The sequence below is a fragment of the Lissotriton helveticus genome, chromosome 6 (genome assembly GCF_964261635.1).
Source record: "Lissotriton helveticus chromosome 6, aLisHel1.1, whole genome shotgun sequence".
Lineage (NCBI taxonomy): Eukaryota > Metazoa > Chordata > Amphibia > Caudata > Salamandridae > Lissotriton > Lissotriton helveticus.
In genome coordinates this window covers 63,930,527-63,946,875 of record NC_136067.1, presented here as the reverse complement: position 1 = coordinate 63,946,875, position 16,349 = coordinate 63,930,527, and the positions used below count along the sequence as shown (strand labels likewise).

Sequence of the window (16,349 nt, the reverse complement as noted above, 5' to 3'; positions counted from 1 at the left end):
TAGTTAAAAATATAAATAAATATATAAAAATAGTACATATTCAATATTTAATTATAAATTATTTATAACGTAACTATTTTTAATTCAAAATAGACTAATACATATTTTATAATTAAATAATATGTACTTTTTTAATATGTTTTTATATATATATATTTTTTAATTCAGGTGAAGTTGGCAAACGTCGAAATTTGTGATTTTCACACAGTCCTGCATATAATGTAATTTGTACTTGAGGTGAAAAATGCAGGAAATAGCACTGAGTAGAAGCACGCCTCGAGAATGCATTCCACACAGACCTATCCCATTCCCTGGGTGTCTACCTATCCTTCTGTGCAGACTTGTAATCAATGCATTGTGCAAAATCGAAATATGGCCTGTGAAAGTTTGTTGAGTTGACAAGCTTTACAAAGCATGTTGACTTCACCAACATTCGCCAGTTAACAAATATCTTCTGCAAAAGCATGTTGCGGAAAAATATTTCAGCATATCATTTTCGCAAGAGGATTCTCCCACTACCTATATGTTGTTTCAGCGATTTTCTAAAGTAAAACCTAATTTTGCAGGTTTCTTTTTCAAAAAAATATAGCTTCACAACAATCATAAAATGTCAGCAAATTGGTGAAAATTATAAATATTTCAACAAGTTTGCGGGGAGAAATTATTGCAAATTTGCTCATTCCCTAATTATGGTCATTGGCAGCTTGACACCGGGAGTGACAGTGTACAGCATCGGTGCTTATATATTAAGCCCAATACAGACTGATGAAATATTAGTCAGAAGAGATAATATTGTGGCGTCTCACCTGGGTGTATAGTGGTTCATAAATGTCCACGCCATTGTCCTGGTTGTGAGAGAGGGTCTCAGCGCCCCGTTTCCAGATAAAGCGAGCCGGCGGGTTGGAGTTGACCGTGCAGCGCAGGAAGACTGTCTTCTCTTGATAGAAGCTCCCTCGCACGTCGCTGATGGTTTGGTGGATTGTAAGAATGGGCTCGTCTAGATCTGCAATGGAGGGCCCGCAGTTGCAGTTAAGGAACGTCTGGTGACTGGATAGATAGCCTGGTTAGACACGGGGCAGAGGACAGGAAAGGAGGAGCATGGCTTGGGAGGAGTCGGGAACGGGAAATGCGAGTGGACAGGAGGGTAGAAGCAGGAGGCAATACACTCACAGCCAAAATTATGGATAAGAGCAATGAAAGAAGCAATGGCCAGACCACATGCTGGATGCGTCACGTGGAACCTTGGATGAAATCACTTACAAAATTAAGAGGATCAGTTACCTTCCATGATTTTCTGGAAGAAGTCTACATGGCGATGGTCCAAGCTTCCTTAATAAGCATTAACATGCATTATGAAGGGAAAATATAAAATTTGCTGCCTGGATGAAGCCAAACAAAGTCATAGCTGGGCAAGATACCCTTGGAATCACAATCGACAACAAAGAAGGAGGACCAACAGTTGGGTGGGAAGAGGAATAGCATTAATACGGCCACTTACGTGGAAATAATAAGTGGGATTAATAGCATGAATATTAGAACTTGAGATAGTAATGCAGGAATAAAAATAGCCAAGAGAAAGAACATGGGATTATGGCTGGAAGTGCATCAATGGAAGAATGTTGAGTAGGAATATCATGAAGCTAGAGCAATAGGAGTATAGCATGAACACAACAAACACTGAAACAACAACAGGGAGGAAGAACACAGAAATAACATCATGACAGACTCGCATAGAAATACCACCAGGGAGGTGGTAATAACAACTTTGAGAAATACCGCCTATTTTATACAAATACATTGTTACCTCCACACAGGAATTTCCTGAAGGGAAAATGGGAAATATATGTTTATTTCTATGTTTTCATATTTGAGTGACAGACATTAGTGTATTCTTACTGTCTCTGTTACAGAAGCACAAGCAAATGGACATGAGAGGCTGCAAAGATTCCACTTTGATTTTGTGGGTCGTGTTGATATAGAACTTGTGGTTTGTTGGAGCTTTGCCTTACACCGGTTTTCATTATTTGTCACTTCTCTAAGGGTTCTGGGAGTCTCACTGACTAACCGACCTCCACCGGTGTCAGTCGACGTGCAGACGTCAATAGTCAAGCTTCAGGAGCTTCCAACCAGAGTCTTACGGAAGGATGAAAATTACACTTTTTTGATCAAGTGAAAATCGATTGGGAAGAAGATGTTTAAGGACTTCTTTCAGCAAGACTTACTAATACTCAACCAACGAGCAAGGTTTGGCTAGAACCCAATAATTAGGCAATATCCCAGAATGTAAGATGTGAAAGAAACACTCCATCAATAGTGCTCACTTGGGAGTACTTGTCAATACGATTAGCACTACCTGGAAGACAATGAATTGATACTAAACCAAGCCCTATTGTTTTCTAGACGAATGAGTACCAGAGTCTTCCCAGGGCCCCTACTGACCCTCTTTTGTGGATCAAGATTGCACCACTTTCCAATAATGCGCTCCCAGTTGCGGTCCATTCTGGTCGTTAGGCAGCTGTCGATTGAGGCCTCCAACATGGAGGAAGCTTGGTGCTGGTGTTAGCCGCTTAGACTTATTACTCATCGCTGTATCCAGTGGTGCTGGACCAACACTGTCCGTCTGCAGGGGATGGCGCTAAGATCCTTAAAAATGCCTCTGTAAACTAATGGAATCATTGTAGAGCAGCCAAATATTGATGTGCTTCCAAGCTTCTTCAGCACATTACCGTGAGCTCCTTATGCCACAGTGAGCTAATAAAGCTGAGATAAGTTTCCCAGGCATGTATTTTAGTCTGGCCTGAAGCTCATAGAGTGCATTGTGTTCATTAACTAGAGATTGCCATATGGTGAAGGAGAGATGTTGGTTGACAAGTGGTACCCAGGATACACTCGCAAGTGTGATGGTGAGCTCCACAAATAAGATAACAACAACAGGAATCAGAAGGTGTCATCCCTTTATGGATGACCCCCATCGTCTCAAGAATGACCAGTTTAAAGGAAGGAGAACTTGATCAGCTGACATGGTTTTAAAATGCCACAGGAAGTGAGACTTATCTGTCAAGTTTACGGGTCTTTTCAAGAATCATTGTCGATGACAGCTTCCTTGCATGAATGCTTGTGTGCATAGTCTTGGTTTTATCCTCACTTTGACCATGTGTCTGGACCCAGAATTAGAGGGGATGAGAGGAGGACCTCTTTCCGGGCTGAAGCCCCCTTTTTCCTAACTCTTTCATGTTTTTCTTTATCCGCCCATGTAAGATGTTCATATCATGAAAAGATCCGGGCACAATCCTACAGACCACATCATTTCCAAAGTTGTACAACTTGTGATGATATATGGCTGCATGGATACTGTGAATAAGGGTGGTTCCTACTGGACTGGCAGCCCCAGCACCCTACCAGCCCAAGATATTGCAGATCAGTGTCCTTGGCACCCAAGCAGCCTGGCGCCCACACTGCGCTCCCAGACACCACGAGCTGCAGGCGGGTGCTCCTGGCACATACCAGCTTTAGAGACCATAGTTTGTAGGGGGGTGGACCCATGGCACCCAACCAGCCCCAAAGACCACCGACTGCACCTCGGTGCCCAATGCACTCTACAAGCCCAGATACCACAGACTACAGGCTGGAGATGCTAGTTTGTAAGGGTGATGCCCATGGCTCCCTAAAATTTGCAGAGACCCTAGTCTGGAGGCTGGCACGTGTTGTGCATTAGAAACATCAGAAGACAAAGGAAACATGTTAATATCCTATAGAAAAAGTTTAAAATGAATTATATTTTTTAAAAGCCTGTAAAATACCATCTTAAAAAAGAAAAGCACATGCTATGGCTTGATTTACACCAAATGGTAAATGCCAGTCATCTAAAAAAAATTCAGTTAAACACTGAAGGTGAAGAAATTGCTCAGTATTACTATTCTATGAATTAGTTTTTCTAAGAAATTACTTATAAATCTGCCTCAAAAGGCATTAAATTGTTGCATTTTCTCAAAAGAAATGTACACAGCCCTTTAAACACATGGGGCAGATTCATTTCAGGGCTGCATGGTTATCTAAAAGGTTGTGTAAACGTGCTTTTACTTCTTCTGATGAACAGTGTAAAGTTTAAAGAAAGAATTGTTCAAAGTAACAAATAAATTGAAAGCAAGAGCAGAGTTTTTTTTAAACTTGCTTAGAATTCTTTAGGGCAGGAGGTCAGTGAACCTCATAAAGAGAGCTCTGAAAAAGCTGTCAGTAAGTAGCAGTGAGAAACCCTGGGGGGCTGTGTTGCTGTGTCCTCTCATCAGCATTGCACAGCGGGAGTTCAGGAGACCGCACAACAATCTTGGGCCAGCTCCGCCTTTAGCACGCGCAAGTGGGTTTAAGCACTTTTTTCTAAAGACTGATGGCGCCCCTGCCTACTTTTTTGTGTTTTTCTTTTCATGTCTCTCTTTAATATTGCTCCCCTCCCCCACCTCCCTACTCCTCCCAAACTTTCAATACATAGAAAATGAAAGAGAACAAGTGGGAGGGGGTGGCATGGTTGTATTTCCCAAAGTGCTCTCTAAGTAAAAGCCAGTTCTGCTAGGCACAGAACCGTAGCTGTAAACAAACCCCATGTCATATTCATGAGTCTCTCTCTATTTTTAGGTCTAGTCTTGAGATAGCCTTCCTTGTTTTGCTTTTTATTAAAAATATATAGGTAGACAAATTCATGCAGGGGCTTTCGGTGAGCCCTCTTCACCGATTGGTCTGCTTGAGTGTCATTCACATTTTTTTCCTCCTACCACAACATAGGGAAAAGGTCAGCCCACTTCATCGATTGGCTCTCTTGCGCTGTTGCATTGTGCTTGATCACGTGTGCACAGTTGAGTGTGAAGGAGTGCCCTTGAGGGCTAGGGCTGGTGTTTCCAGGCTACTGGGCCCCTTCTATATTTATTTTTTTACATGTTTGCAGTTTTTGCACCTGATTGAAAAATCAAGTAAAGAAAAACCAAACAATGCACACTTACCAAGACCTAACCTATTGGCTTCTCCAGTGCGAGTTTTAGCTAGGCCATGGGATTTAAAGGTCTTTACTCATAATCAGAAATTCTATTTAGCAAATTTGTAAAGTGCAAGTGAAACTAAGGGATGCTTCACAGCACTAGCTGAGCAGGGGGGGTGGAGGTGGGACAGTAACTGAAGAAAGTCTATTCACATTTGACGTCCTTGAGTCGTGTCTTCTATCTATGGCCAAGTACACATGTGGCCTTCATGAGTCTGGTGTTCTGTGAGTTGTCAGGCATACGTTTGGTTTTCAGGGATCTAGTTTTCTAGGAATGGTCAAAATATTTGGCCTCAATGAGTCTCATCTTCTCTGAGTGGCCAAGCAGACACTTAGTCTTCATGAGTCTTATGTTCTGTGAATGGCCAGGTATACAGACCACGCCATGCGCAATTGTGTGTTTAGCTGTGACACCACATTTGAAACACAATTATAAAGCAATATAATTTTGTAAGATTCTACATCTGGATAAAATATACAAAAAGTTGTTTCTTTATATAAACAATTGTGTGGTATTTTTGGAAACGATTTCCACGGTTTTCAAACTTCTGTGATTGTGGTGTTTGTAAAGCATTGAGTGCCTGAGTTAGAGGTCGGTGGTAATAGAAAATCTAACAATTTTTGGAGGAGATGCTATAATCAGAGGACACTGCCCCTGTGGTCTCCCCACCCTCACTCTGTGATAGTGCCTATGTGTACCCCTACATGCAGAACAGGTCAAATCTGTGCAGTCTACTTCTATGAATCCTTATGAAAGTACCACACCCCATTCAACCCTTGGATCAGCACAGCAGGACATGTGCTATATTACTATGAAACAGTACATCCTGGACACATTTGTAAGCATTACCTGCACTTAGTCATCAGTTGGAAACAGGCTCACAGAAAAGAGATGTACCAAGTCCATTGGAAGAGTAGATGTTAGTATTGGAAAGCCCCCGGCCACTCCATGGACCCCATAGTTCTAAAGGTTAGATATGTGTAAGGGACTCCAGCACTCTGCATTACCTAGGTCTGAACCACCATCTAGGACCAAAGGGGCCCTCACTTGAGAGAGATGGACTGGCCTGCCCTTCGTTCGACCACACAAAATTACCAAAGGCTGCGCCTTGTTCATTGAAGGTGAACGCATTGGTAGAGTAAGGGATATCCAGGAAGTGCAACACAAAAAACATGCTGCTCCTTAGAGGAGAAAATAAGCGTGTCAGGGCCGGCCTTAGGCATGTGCAAGTTGTGCACCTGCACAGGGCCACCAAACCCCAGGGGCCGCCACACCGATATATATCCTTAGATACATATTTGCGTGGCGGCCCCTGGCAGGTATTTGGCGGCCTAGGGCCCCCTACCTACGCTCCCTGCCCAGGGCCGCCATGAGCCTAAAGCCGCCCCCTGAGCGGGTTCACATTCAGAGGAATATATATTAACCAGGGTGTGACAAAAAGGCATTAATACAAAGAATCCAGGCTTCCATGTAAGAGAGAACTCTTGTTCCTACACTACCTGGAGCAGCATACAAGGGGCAGTGCCAGCCTGGCACCAGGAAGAGACAAAGTGAGCAGATGGATGGCTCAGCATTGAGGTTCCGCCTAACTAGAAATGAAGGATGGTGCGATGATAGGTTGGCAGAGCAATTTCCCTTCCAGCGCCCTGCTTATTTGTGCGGCATCTGTGTGTGCTCGATGGCTACAGAAACACCGCAGCAATTTGGAAACAAACAAAAATCAATATTGCTAATTTGAGCCACCTGGTAACAATTTTTTAGGCCAAAATCTGGTTTCCGCTACCCTTGCAGTAGACAGGACCAAAGGCTTGATTATCATTGGCCTCAGTACCTCAGGTCAACAAACGCGCTGCATGCCACCCAAAATGAAACCGCAGAACAGGGAACTATCTCTGGAAGAACGGGCATTGACTAGAAAGGAGGGACTTTAAATAGTGCATTCTGACTCTTAAAGGGGACGTGCCATTAATGGGAAGTATCTGTGTTGCCCTTTTGACCCTAAGCGGTAGCTAGGATAATGCAGAGTCCTGGATTGGTGGAGGGGGACATTGACACACAGTAGAACTGTGGGAATATGAGGGCAGCTTTGAAATGACTTACACTGCACATCTACTCGAATGGACTTGATGGCGGGGACCCCCACCCCGTTCTCTGCTTTACAATAATAGCGACCCCCCTGCAACCGGTGGATTTTCTCGATGCGAAGGGTCTCGTTGAAGATGGACGTCTCCTGGAACTTGTCGGAGGCGCTGCCAGCGGTCTTCGTCCATCTCACCTGAAGAAGGGAAAAGAGAGTGAGAGTGAGCGACCACAAAGAAAGCAACTCATCCCTGTCCCAGGCAAGAGTCCCAAGATGGATCAAAAGAAAAGAGCAAACGAGGAGAGGTGTGAAGAAAGCTGCCAACTTCAGATGCATGATGGGAAAAGAAGCAAAAGAGTGACGTCACTCATGGAACAAGAGAGGACCAATCAAGGAGTGTAGAGACATACAGGGAAGATACATAGACAAGAAAGATACTGAAGATCAACTAATCTGCAACAAAAAAAATTATGTTTTGAAGGAGCCCCATCGCATTTCACTCTCCTCCCCTCAAGCTTTTAACTTTCTTTGACCCTCATTTTGAGCTCATATACACCTGGGTAGGCCTAAGCTGTAGCCGGAGGTGTTTGCCCTTCTGCTACAACTCATTCCATACTACCCTTTCTTCACCTATGGATAGAAAAGGTGTCCTCTGGGTGAAAGGCGGTCCCACGCCCTCTACCTAAAGCTCATGCTGTATTCTTGTGGCCAAAGAGACATTGAACCACAGGACAATACACTTTTTAAATCATATTTAAATACTATACTAGTAGTGACTTTTATAAAAGTATTAAAAAGAGATGTTTGGTGTCTCCCAAAGTTTTAATTTTAAGCATCTTGCAGCTTTTGCACAGTGCTCTGTTCACCCCATCCTCTCCACCAGACTCCACTAAGGGCAGATGTGCTCGGGTTCCACCCACCACTTTCAAAGATCAGCGGTGGCTACCATGGGCTAGCGCGTGAGATTCCGCAGAGTCTGCTTTTCATGAGCTTGTGTACACTCTTTCAGATCAAAAAGGCAACAGTGAAAGGACAACTTCACCCAGACATCCTGGAGTCCACCACCTCCATCCCAACAACAACTGGAGGGGTAGGGGGCACCCAAGGCTTTGCACTGTATCCAGGCAGACACTGGGTGGCGCAGTGACGCCAGAGGGAGTAGTGGGCGGGCGCAACCTCTGATAGTTTTGGGTACCAGCACTTAAATGTTTTTTTTTTTTTTACAATTTAGGCATTGCTGTTAGCTTCTACACAGCAAGTTGTAGTTGGCTTCTAAAATGTGGTTATTTTCTTGTGGCTATCCCTTTGCCAAAGGAATCGTCACTGAAAACAGCACAGCTTGAGCACAAGAACTGTTTTGTAGGTTGTATGTCGGAACCACACAGCATTAATCATGCCTGCCTTAAAAACGCGGTCCGAACAGCAAAAGAGTCTTTACAATGCATTTCATTTTCACGCAAGTTGTTACAACCACTTGCTTTAGGGAGAGCCCTGGAGTTGAATAGTATAATTTACTATTCCAACTCCAGTCTCTGCAACCGTAAGGAAAGTTATAGACTTAAAGTCCAAAATAAATCCAATTACTCTTTCCTCAAGGGAAGTCATTGCAACGACTTGCGTGGTAAAGGAATGCGTTGTAAGGACACATTCGTGGTTCGGACCACGCTGTTACGGCACAGCGTGGTTCGAGCCGCTGTGTAAAGGCTGTTAATACTCAGAATGCAAATGACATATTTCCTTATCCAAGACCGAGTAACAGCGAGACCTTGGATGCATGGAGCTGGAGGGCTAATCTGACAGCTGGCGTGTCTACGACAGCCCAGAAGGGTGCACCTACATCCAGTGTGGTACCCCAGTCTAACCAGTCAAAGGTTGAGTGGAGCTTGCCATCCTAAATAATGGGCATTCATCGAAGCCTTGTCACCAACCTGGCACCACTTGACAACATTCTCACTTAACTCATGACGGGTTACCTCATGTATGCAGATGAGGCCCAGTTTCTCTCCAACCTAGAAGATGGTTCTGGGAAACTCACCAAGATGCCTCACAGCCCATCCATGATGCACCATAGATGCAGACAACCCTGGCTTAGATTCAATGGTAAGGAACTAGAAATCATGGGCTCTGTTAACACACATTTTCACTTCTTGTATCCTATCCAGTCACTGGACATCTCCCCATTCACAAAATCTATAATGTGGGTGTGTTGTTTGATAAAAAGTCCTTCCTTGTCCCCCAAGTGATCGCTGGAACCTATTCACAAAGGTTAATTTTGTTGTAAATGTAAGTTTATTACCAGTGCTTAATTTGTAGAACAAATAAGTGACAGCCTCCTCGTTAGGAGGCCACTGCAGCTTGCTCCACCGCTTCACCCTGCCAATTCTGCCAGAGACGGATGTATGACGTTACAATGCATACTTTTACAACGCCTACCTTTACATCGCATAGTGCTTTTGGGCGCTGGATAGTGAATAGTTTAATTTACTATTCCAACTCCAGTCCCCGTGGATAGTAGGGAAGGTGTTGGATAGTACATTAAACCTATTCCCTATCCTAGAGCGCCCCCCAGCGCAATGCGTTGTAATGGTTTGCGTTGTAAAAGTTGCGTCGTAATGGTAGTGCGTTGTTAAAGTTTCGTTGTAAAGGCTGTTCACCGCCAGGGACAATTCAGACTATTCCAGGCTCCCAGAGATATAAGAATGGTTTGTGAGGCAGCTCAGTCATTTTTAACATAAATTATATTATTAATAAACTGTTGTTCTGCTCATCTCTAAATTAGACAGATATCGCCACCACGTGGTAGCTGTCATAAGTGCGGGTGCTGACAATTAAGTGCCAGTGCTGAACACCGGAAATCAACCGGCTCAAATTAAACACTGTATATTACACAATTTACCACAGGTAAGTCTGCTAGGAATTCACAAATACATTCCTGGCACGCTTAAGCCTATTTATGACCCCAGAGATCTCCACAATGGGGTAGAAAATGTGTGTTAGAAGAAATAGTTTACATTGGACCTTACTTAAACCAAACACATGATTTTTTTGTAAGCATTCCTACAATTCCCTCGGAAGACTTTCCACCTTTGAGGTGGTCAGAGACTCACTGAGGCACAGGACTGGAGTAACTCTCCTTCCAGGGTGGGAAGGGGATTGGGTCACCAACAGATCTGCTTGGAATCTATTACATGTTGACATAAATCATCAGGTGGGAATGTGTTTCAAGATTTTTTCAAAAAGACATTTTGGATTGCCTATATGGAGTACTTTATCAATCATGCAAGCACATTTAAACTGAATCATCTGGCTAATAGGGAGCCAGAGTAGATTTTGAAGTTGCCTGAAACATGATTAAAATTCTTTAGATTAAACACATTTCAATACAGTAGCATTTTGTAATCTTTGAAAGGGGCTATTTGTTTTCTTTGGGTGCCCAGGTGTACTTACTTTCCATAGTCTAGTCTAGAGCGAATGTAAGCATTAGCAAATGTAACTCCATGTGCAAAAGATAAGAAAGAAAAGATCCTGCATATCATTTTGAGATGGAAAAAACAGGCTATGGTAACTGCTGCAATGTGTTTTTTTCTAGAGCTAGTAGTGAATCCAGCATGGTGCTTACATGTTAAGCTGCTTCTACTAGCTCAGGGCAAGCGCCCAGGCACTGACCATCAGGTATAGTCTGCTTTCCTCAGTTTATTGTGAATGGGTAATATTTTGAATGTATACATTTTACTATTTTTGAGTTGCCTTTGGGGCTGGGGGAAGGGGTCCGAGGCAGGATCATGATGCCTATTCACGAATTGAGTGTCATCTGCATAGAAGTATATACTACCATTAAACATCTGCAGCAGAAAGTTGGGCGGACACAGGTAAAGGGTAAACATCAGGTGAAAAACTATGGAACTCTGAGGTACTCCCCAGAGAAGGAATTTGGGCGAGGAATGAAAATCCCCCAACTTGATCATTTGTGTTTTTCCAAGCAAAAATAGAAGAGAACCATAAAACAATTTGAAGCCTCCGATTGCAATGGATTCCAGATGGTGGAGTCGAATTATATGGTTGATATCGTCAAAGTTGGCAAAATGGTCCCATATAATCAGGACGCCTCCATTGTGGTCATTTACCATCTCCTGAAGGTCCTCCTAAGGGGACCATCAGTCTGTTCCCAGCATGATCTGACCCGGCTTGTAGAGGGGGCTGCTGGTTACGTTTCACAACGTTTGGTAATTGTAAGCAATATCCTAACCTGCTAGTTTAGAGATATATGATAGTGAGAGAGGTCTATGGTTCACCAGCGCAGTGGGATATGTGGCACAAATAGGATCTGTTCTTGTACTGGACACCAGTGTAAGGGAGCAGCAGCCGACAACCACGCCTGAATCTGGAGGGGCCTGTTCTCAGAGCAGCTGCCTGGTTCCGAAGCACTGGAGTCTGACACAATAAATAACCCGGAAATCAAAGATATTAAGAGTTGGTATAGTCCAATCGTGACTGTATAACAGTGCATACAGCCCATCTGCTGAATTCTTTATATGGAAACAGCAAGAATTTTCTTACATTCTTCCTATGAAAAGAGCATGGAACCTAGCGGTGATGCTTCGGTCAACGGGGATGAGTTCAGATCAGTTTTGGTACCCTGCCTCCGCACTGAGCCTAAGGGTTCAGGAAGGATTCCCATCTTCAAACACCAGGAGGAGTCTAGACAAAGATGTGCTCTGATGCTAACCCACATCCCTTCTTGCTCATCAATCCTTGGAAAACTGATGGATTCCGAATATAAGACCCGTCTCTATACCATGCAACGTAGTTTAAGCGACTATCACTCTAAAGTAAAGTGATTCCGTAGTGAACTCTCTGAAACTTAGAGAAGAATTAGGATTCAAGGTTGAGAAATTCAGAGGTTGACTGGATATGCTGCCCGTATAAAAGACCTTTACCCAAAGATCCATTACTTGTCCATAAGGTTCATCAAACTAGTGCACTACTGCAAACAGCATCCTGGTCTGCCAAATACTCAGAAAGTTTGGTGCTGCAGAACTTCAGGGTCGCGATGACTCTTTCCATCATGCCGGAGTGCTGTCTGGGTTTAGACCCTGTATCCGTATCAAACCAGTGTTGGAGATAGTGTTGGGTGGTTTAACCCGTTTGTTGCTTCGAACATTCCGCGCCGGTGCGGAACGCTCCATTAAGTGGGTGGGGCCGTGTCGGCCAACGGACGTGCGCAGCACTACCGAGGTAGTGCTCGCGACGGCTGTTGGCCGATAGAAGCAGCAAACGGGTTACTGAAATGGTGCCTGAGTGATATATGTCACTGCTTAGCCTCTTTGAGTGCACACCTCAGTCCTAGTAGGGGGTGTAGAGGGTGTAGAGCTGGAAGCCTTGAGTAGAACAAGAGACAACGTTAACTCCACTCAACAGCACCCAAAGAACAGTAAAGGGCGCGCACATTTGGACATCAGTACGGGGCCACGCAAATGGTAGTAGGTTATGTAGAAGAGCGCGTATGTTAACATAAACCGGTACATTCGCTGATAGGGACCGCAATGTCATCGGCCAATCAGAAAAATCATTGCTTGAGGCATTGATAATGAGCCAACCTAGAACCCTGTTGTGACTATTATCTGTGTCTAAAACACTTCAGTACACGTTGTTTCTGTCAAGTCCTCGGGTCAGGGGTTGAGGCAACCCACTGGCCTGTACGCTACATGTATTACAATCCCACTGTATGTTTCACCCATCCAAGTTCTACAATCAGCTGCTTTCATTTCAGCACCCAAAAACCTTCTTTTCGTTAAAAAAAAAAATGCCATAGTGTGTTTGATGCCACAACAGCATCTCCTAGCGCTGAACACTGGATCATTCCGACAAGGCATGTGGATTAACCATTAATACTATTGTAACTTCTCTCTTTCTATTGTTATCTTTCTGTGCATCCTTCTCTCGCTCCTTCTCTCTATCTCTCTATTTCCATTCTCTCGTCCTTTCCCTCTCATTCTCTTTTGTTCTCTCTCCTTCTCTACCTCTCTCTCCCCCTCTCAGCTTCTCTTTTCCTCCCATGCTCTCCCTTATCCCACCTCCCTTGTGTCTTGGGCTATGTTCGTCTGTCTATTTACATCTCATACCCTCTGCCCCTCCCCCTTCATCCAGAAATGGCACAGCTTCACACATTGTTAGCAACAGCCCTCTGTGTGAAGTCTGCAGAAAGACAACAGTGTGGGTGTTAAAATGTGTCTGCTGCCTGGAAAAACATGTCCAAAAGCTACAGTACCACATTGTGCACATGGAAATGATGTCAGGGGGGAGGAGGGGGGCTTCATTATACTTGTCTAAATCATATGCAACAAAGTAAAAACAATATTTAAGAAATCAGCTGCAGTGCCTCAGAATGGCGAGTGTCTGTAATGCCCTGTGCAAAATCCAGTAGGTTTTCAGAAGTCCTTTAAATTGTAGGTCTACAGCTCTCAAAACCAGCTGTCTCATCCTGTGTTCTTTCCATTTCACCTCTATGACTGACTCTTGGCTATACTGGAGGGACCCCTAACCCAAGGGACCCCGAATAACAATGTCAGTGCCACCCAGTGGCGCCCTTTGTGTCACAAACAATACTATTGGCACAACAGATGTCCCAAGGAAGTGGCATACTCTCCACTTCCTTATGTCACTTCCTGCCTTGTGGCCTCCTGTTTCTAAATGTTAGGATCCAGCAGCGCTGCACTCAGGAGACAAACTAGTGGTCCTCTAAAGAGGTACAGGGACCTACCCCTAGGTACCTCATTGTATTAAACTAAGGGCCTGAATCAGATCTTGGCAGACGGGTTACTCCATCACAACGGTGACAGATATCCCGTCCGCGAAATATAAATCCCATAGGAGATAATAGGATTTAAATTTTGGCAGACAGGATATCCGTCACCGACGGAGTAATCTATCCGGCAAGATCTAGATCAGGCCATGCGGCTGTCAGAGCACAGCAAAGTCTGAATGTTTAATTTCATGAAAAAGTTTTGGTCACTTTGATCCTGTGAAAGAAACCCTGATGAAGGGCGGATGCCAACAGGTGAAACACGCTGTTTCGACAAGTCACTAGAGATTGGACGTATTAACTAATGTGCTTTCAAAAAACTTGATAAAATTATTTTTAATGGAAGAAAATAAATTGCTTTTATAACTGAATCTTCCTAGATGGACTTTCTTCCTTGATATGGGCGGTCGATCACCTTCATTTGATGGTTTATTTGACAGTTGGTAAAGGTTTTCTTTAAGCTAGCTTAGGATATGATTAAAGCCTGGGGTAAAAATCGAAGTTAGTAGAAGAGTTACGCTTAAAATTACTTCTAAAAACATTTTTGAAAAAGAAGAAAAATAAACAGATTCATTGAAAAGTGAATACTGCTTAAAATATATATATATTTTTAAATCAAATAATTTAGTGTTAAATGTAAATTGTCATGCATTGTATAGTAAAATATGAATGTTTCATTTCAAAGATTTGCAATTACAACATGTGTATTTAATTGTAGTTCTCTGAAGTGTTGAAGTGTAGAGAGATGAAAGGACAAAGATGCTTACCAAGTTCCATAATATCACTGCAACAAATAGAGCTATTACTTGGGAAGGATTTGGGTCCCTCACAAGTAATAAGTCTGCAATCTTTTGTCTATAGTTTAGTGCCGATGTGGTCCCTAGAATGCAGTGAAGCCAGTAGACTTTTCAGTAATTATTACAGATGTACACACTCACACTATTAATCCCATGTATATTCTTAGGTCTGCCCAGGTCACCACCAATCCCTAAAGGGTCCTTTCTGCCCACGGCTACCTGTGCACAGATATCAGGCTGAGTCTGCACATGTATGAACCCACACCTGGGCATAAGTGTTCACGTGCAACCAACTCAGAGCCTCTTACCCTAGCTGCAGAGCAGCAGACTTTATGTTATGAGTTGAACAGTAAACTCTCCCAGTCCATTACAGCAGAGCGTACAGCGAGTGAGACCCAGAGGGTGAGGCTCGCTCCCTGCAGAAGTCCCTAAACCAGGTAGTCCAAAACGAAAAAACTCCTGGGGTGGGGTGGAACCCACTTCTCACCAACCCCCAATATCTAAGAGCATGGCACCCTCTGGAAACCTTTGTCTCTTACCTGCGGCCTTGGATGCCCCGTCACCAGGCACTGCAGGACCAGAGTGTCGCGCTCCCGGATGGTGTAGACCCTCTCGCTGATGTTGTCCTCCTTCACCACGCAGGCCTGCCCCGCATGGATGATCTGAGCCTGAGCAGGAGCTGCAACGAGAAAGAGAAGAGAGACTTAGTGAACCGCTCATGCATGGTCAGATCCAGCAGATGCACACTCAGAGGCATTTTAGGAGGGTTATCTGTCAATCGCAGCTGCTGACGTCAGCAGTCAGAGAGCAGCTGCACAGCCTTGACATGCAGTGAAGATGAACACAGCTGGACAGGGAAGGAGAGTGAAATGAAGCACAAAGACAGAAGGGGACTCACAGGGAGACACATATTAAATGCACGGTCAAGGGAGAGAGGAAACCACTAATAGAGAGGGAAGAAAGAGGCTGAGAGAGGGAAGACAGCACAGGAATGCCCAAAACAAATCTAGGACAGCAAATTTCATGTCTGTGTGAAGGCTAGACCTGGGGTGGGTGGGGCATAGACAGACCATCGCACATGACCTGGGGTGGGCGGGGCATAGACAGACCATCGCACATGACCTGGGGTGGGCGGGGCATAGACAGACCATCGCACATGACCTGGGGTGGGCGGGGCATAGACAGACCATCGCACATGACCTCGGTGGGTGGGGCATAGACAGACCATCGCCTCGGTGGGTGGGGCAGAGACAGACCATCACTCATGCCTCGATTAAAGCACTGCTACCAAGAGCTCACTCGCCAATGTAACACCGTCAGCCAATTCAGGCTTCTTTTGTTTTTTTTGTTGCAGTTTTATATAGCGCAAACTCGACCCGAAGATATTGGAGCGCTTCACACAAGCACCAGTTACATTACACATTTACTTTTTTGTAGGCAGAGGGAGAAATGGGGCTAATAGCAATTTTTACTGAATTTCTATTTGGTAATCGCAAAATGCTATGTATGTATGGAATCATCAAAGATTTGGCGATTCCCTAACATTACCTAATAGCGATTCTGTAAACAGCAAATTGCTATTAGGTAATATTACTCCATTTGTTCCTATGGGCTAAAATGCCCATAGGTGCGAATGGTTTTGC

The 16,349-nt window shown here is 44.1% G+C and overlaps 1 protein-coding gene across 1 annotated transcript in view; it reads right to left on the bottom strand.

Annotated features, from left to right (window-relative positions):
• The window catches only part of MDGA1 (MAM domain containing glycosylphosphatidylinositol anchor 1), a 1,234,846-nt gene that overhangs the window by 816,088 nt on the left and 402,409 nt on the right, over nt 1–16,349 (bottom strand). The window contains exons 2-4 of the mRNA XM_078647369.1: nt 15,246–15,385; nt 7,128–7,302; nt 807–1,003 (exon numbers count right to left, since the gene is read on the bottom strand). Of these exons, the coding sequence (XP_078503495.1) occupies nt 807–1,003; nt 7,128–7,302; nt 15,246–15,385 (512 nt within the window). The remainder of the gene's footprint in view (nt 1–806; nt 1,004–7,127; nt 7,303–15,245; nt 15,386–16,349) is intronic.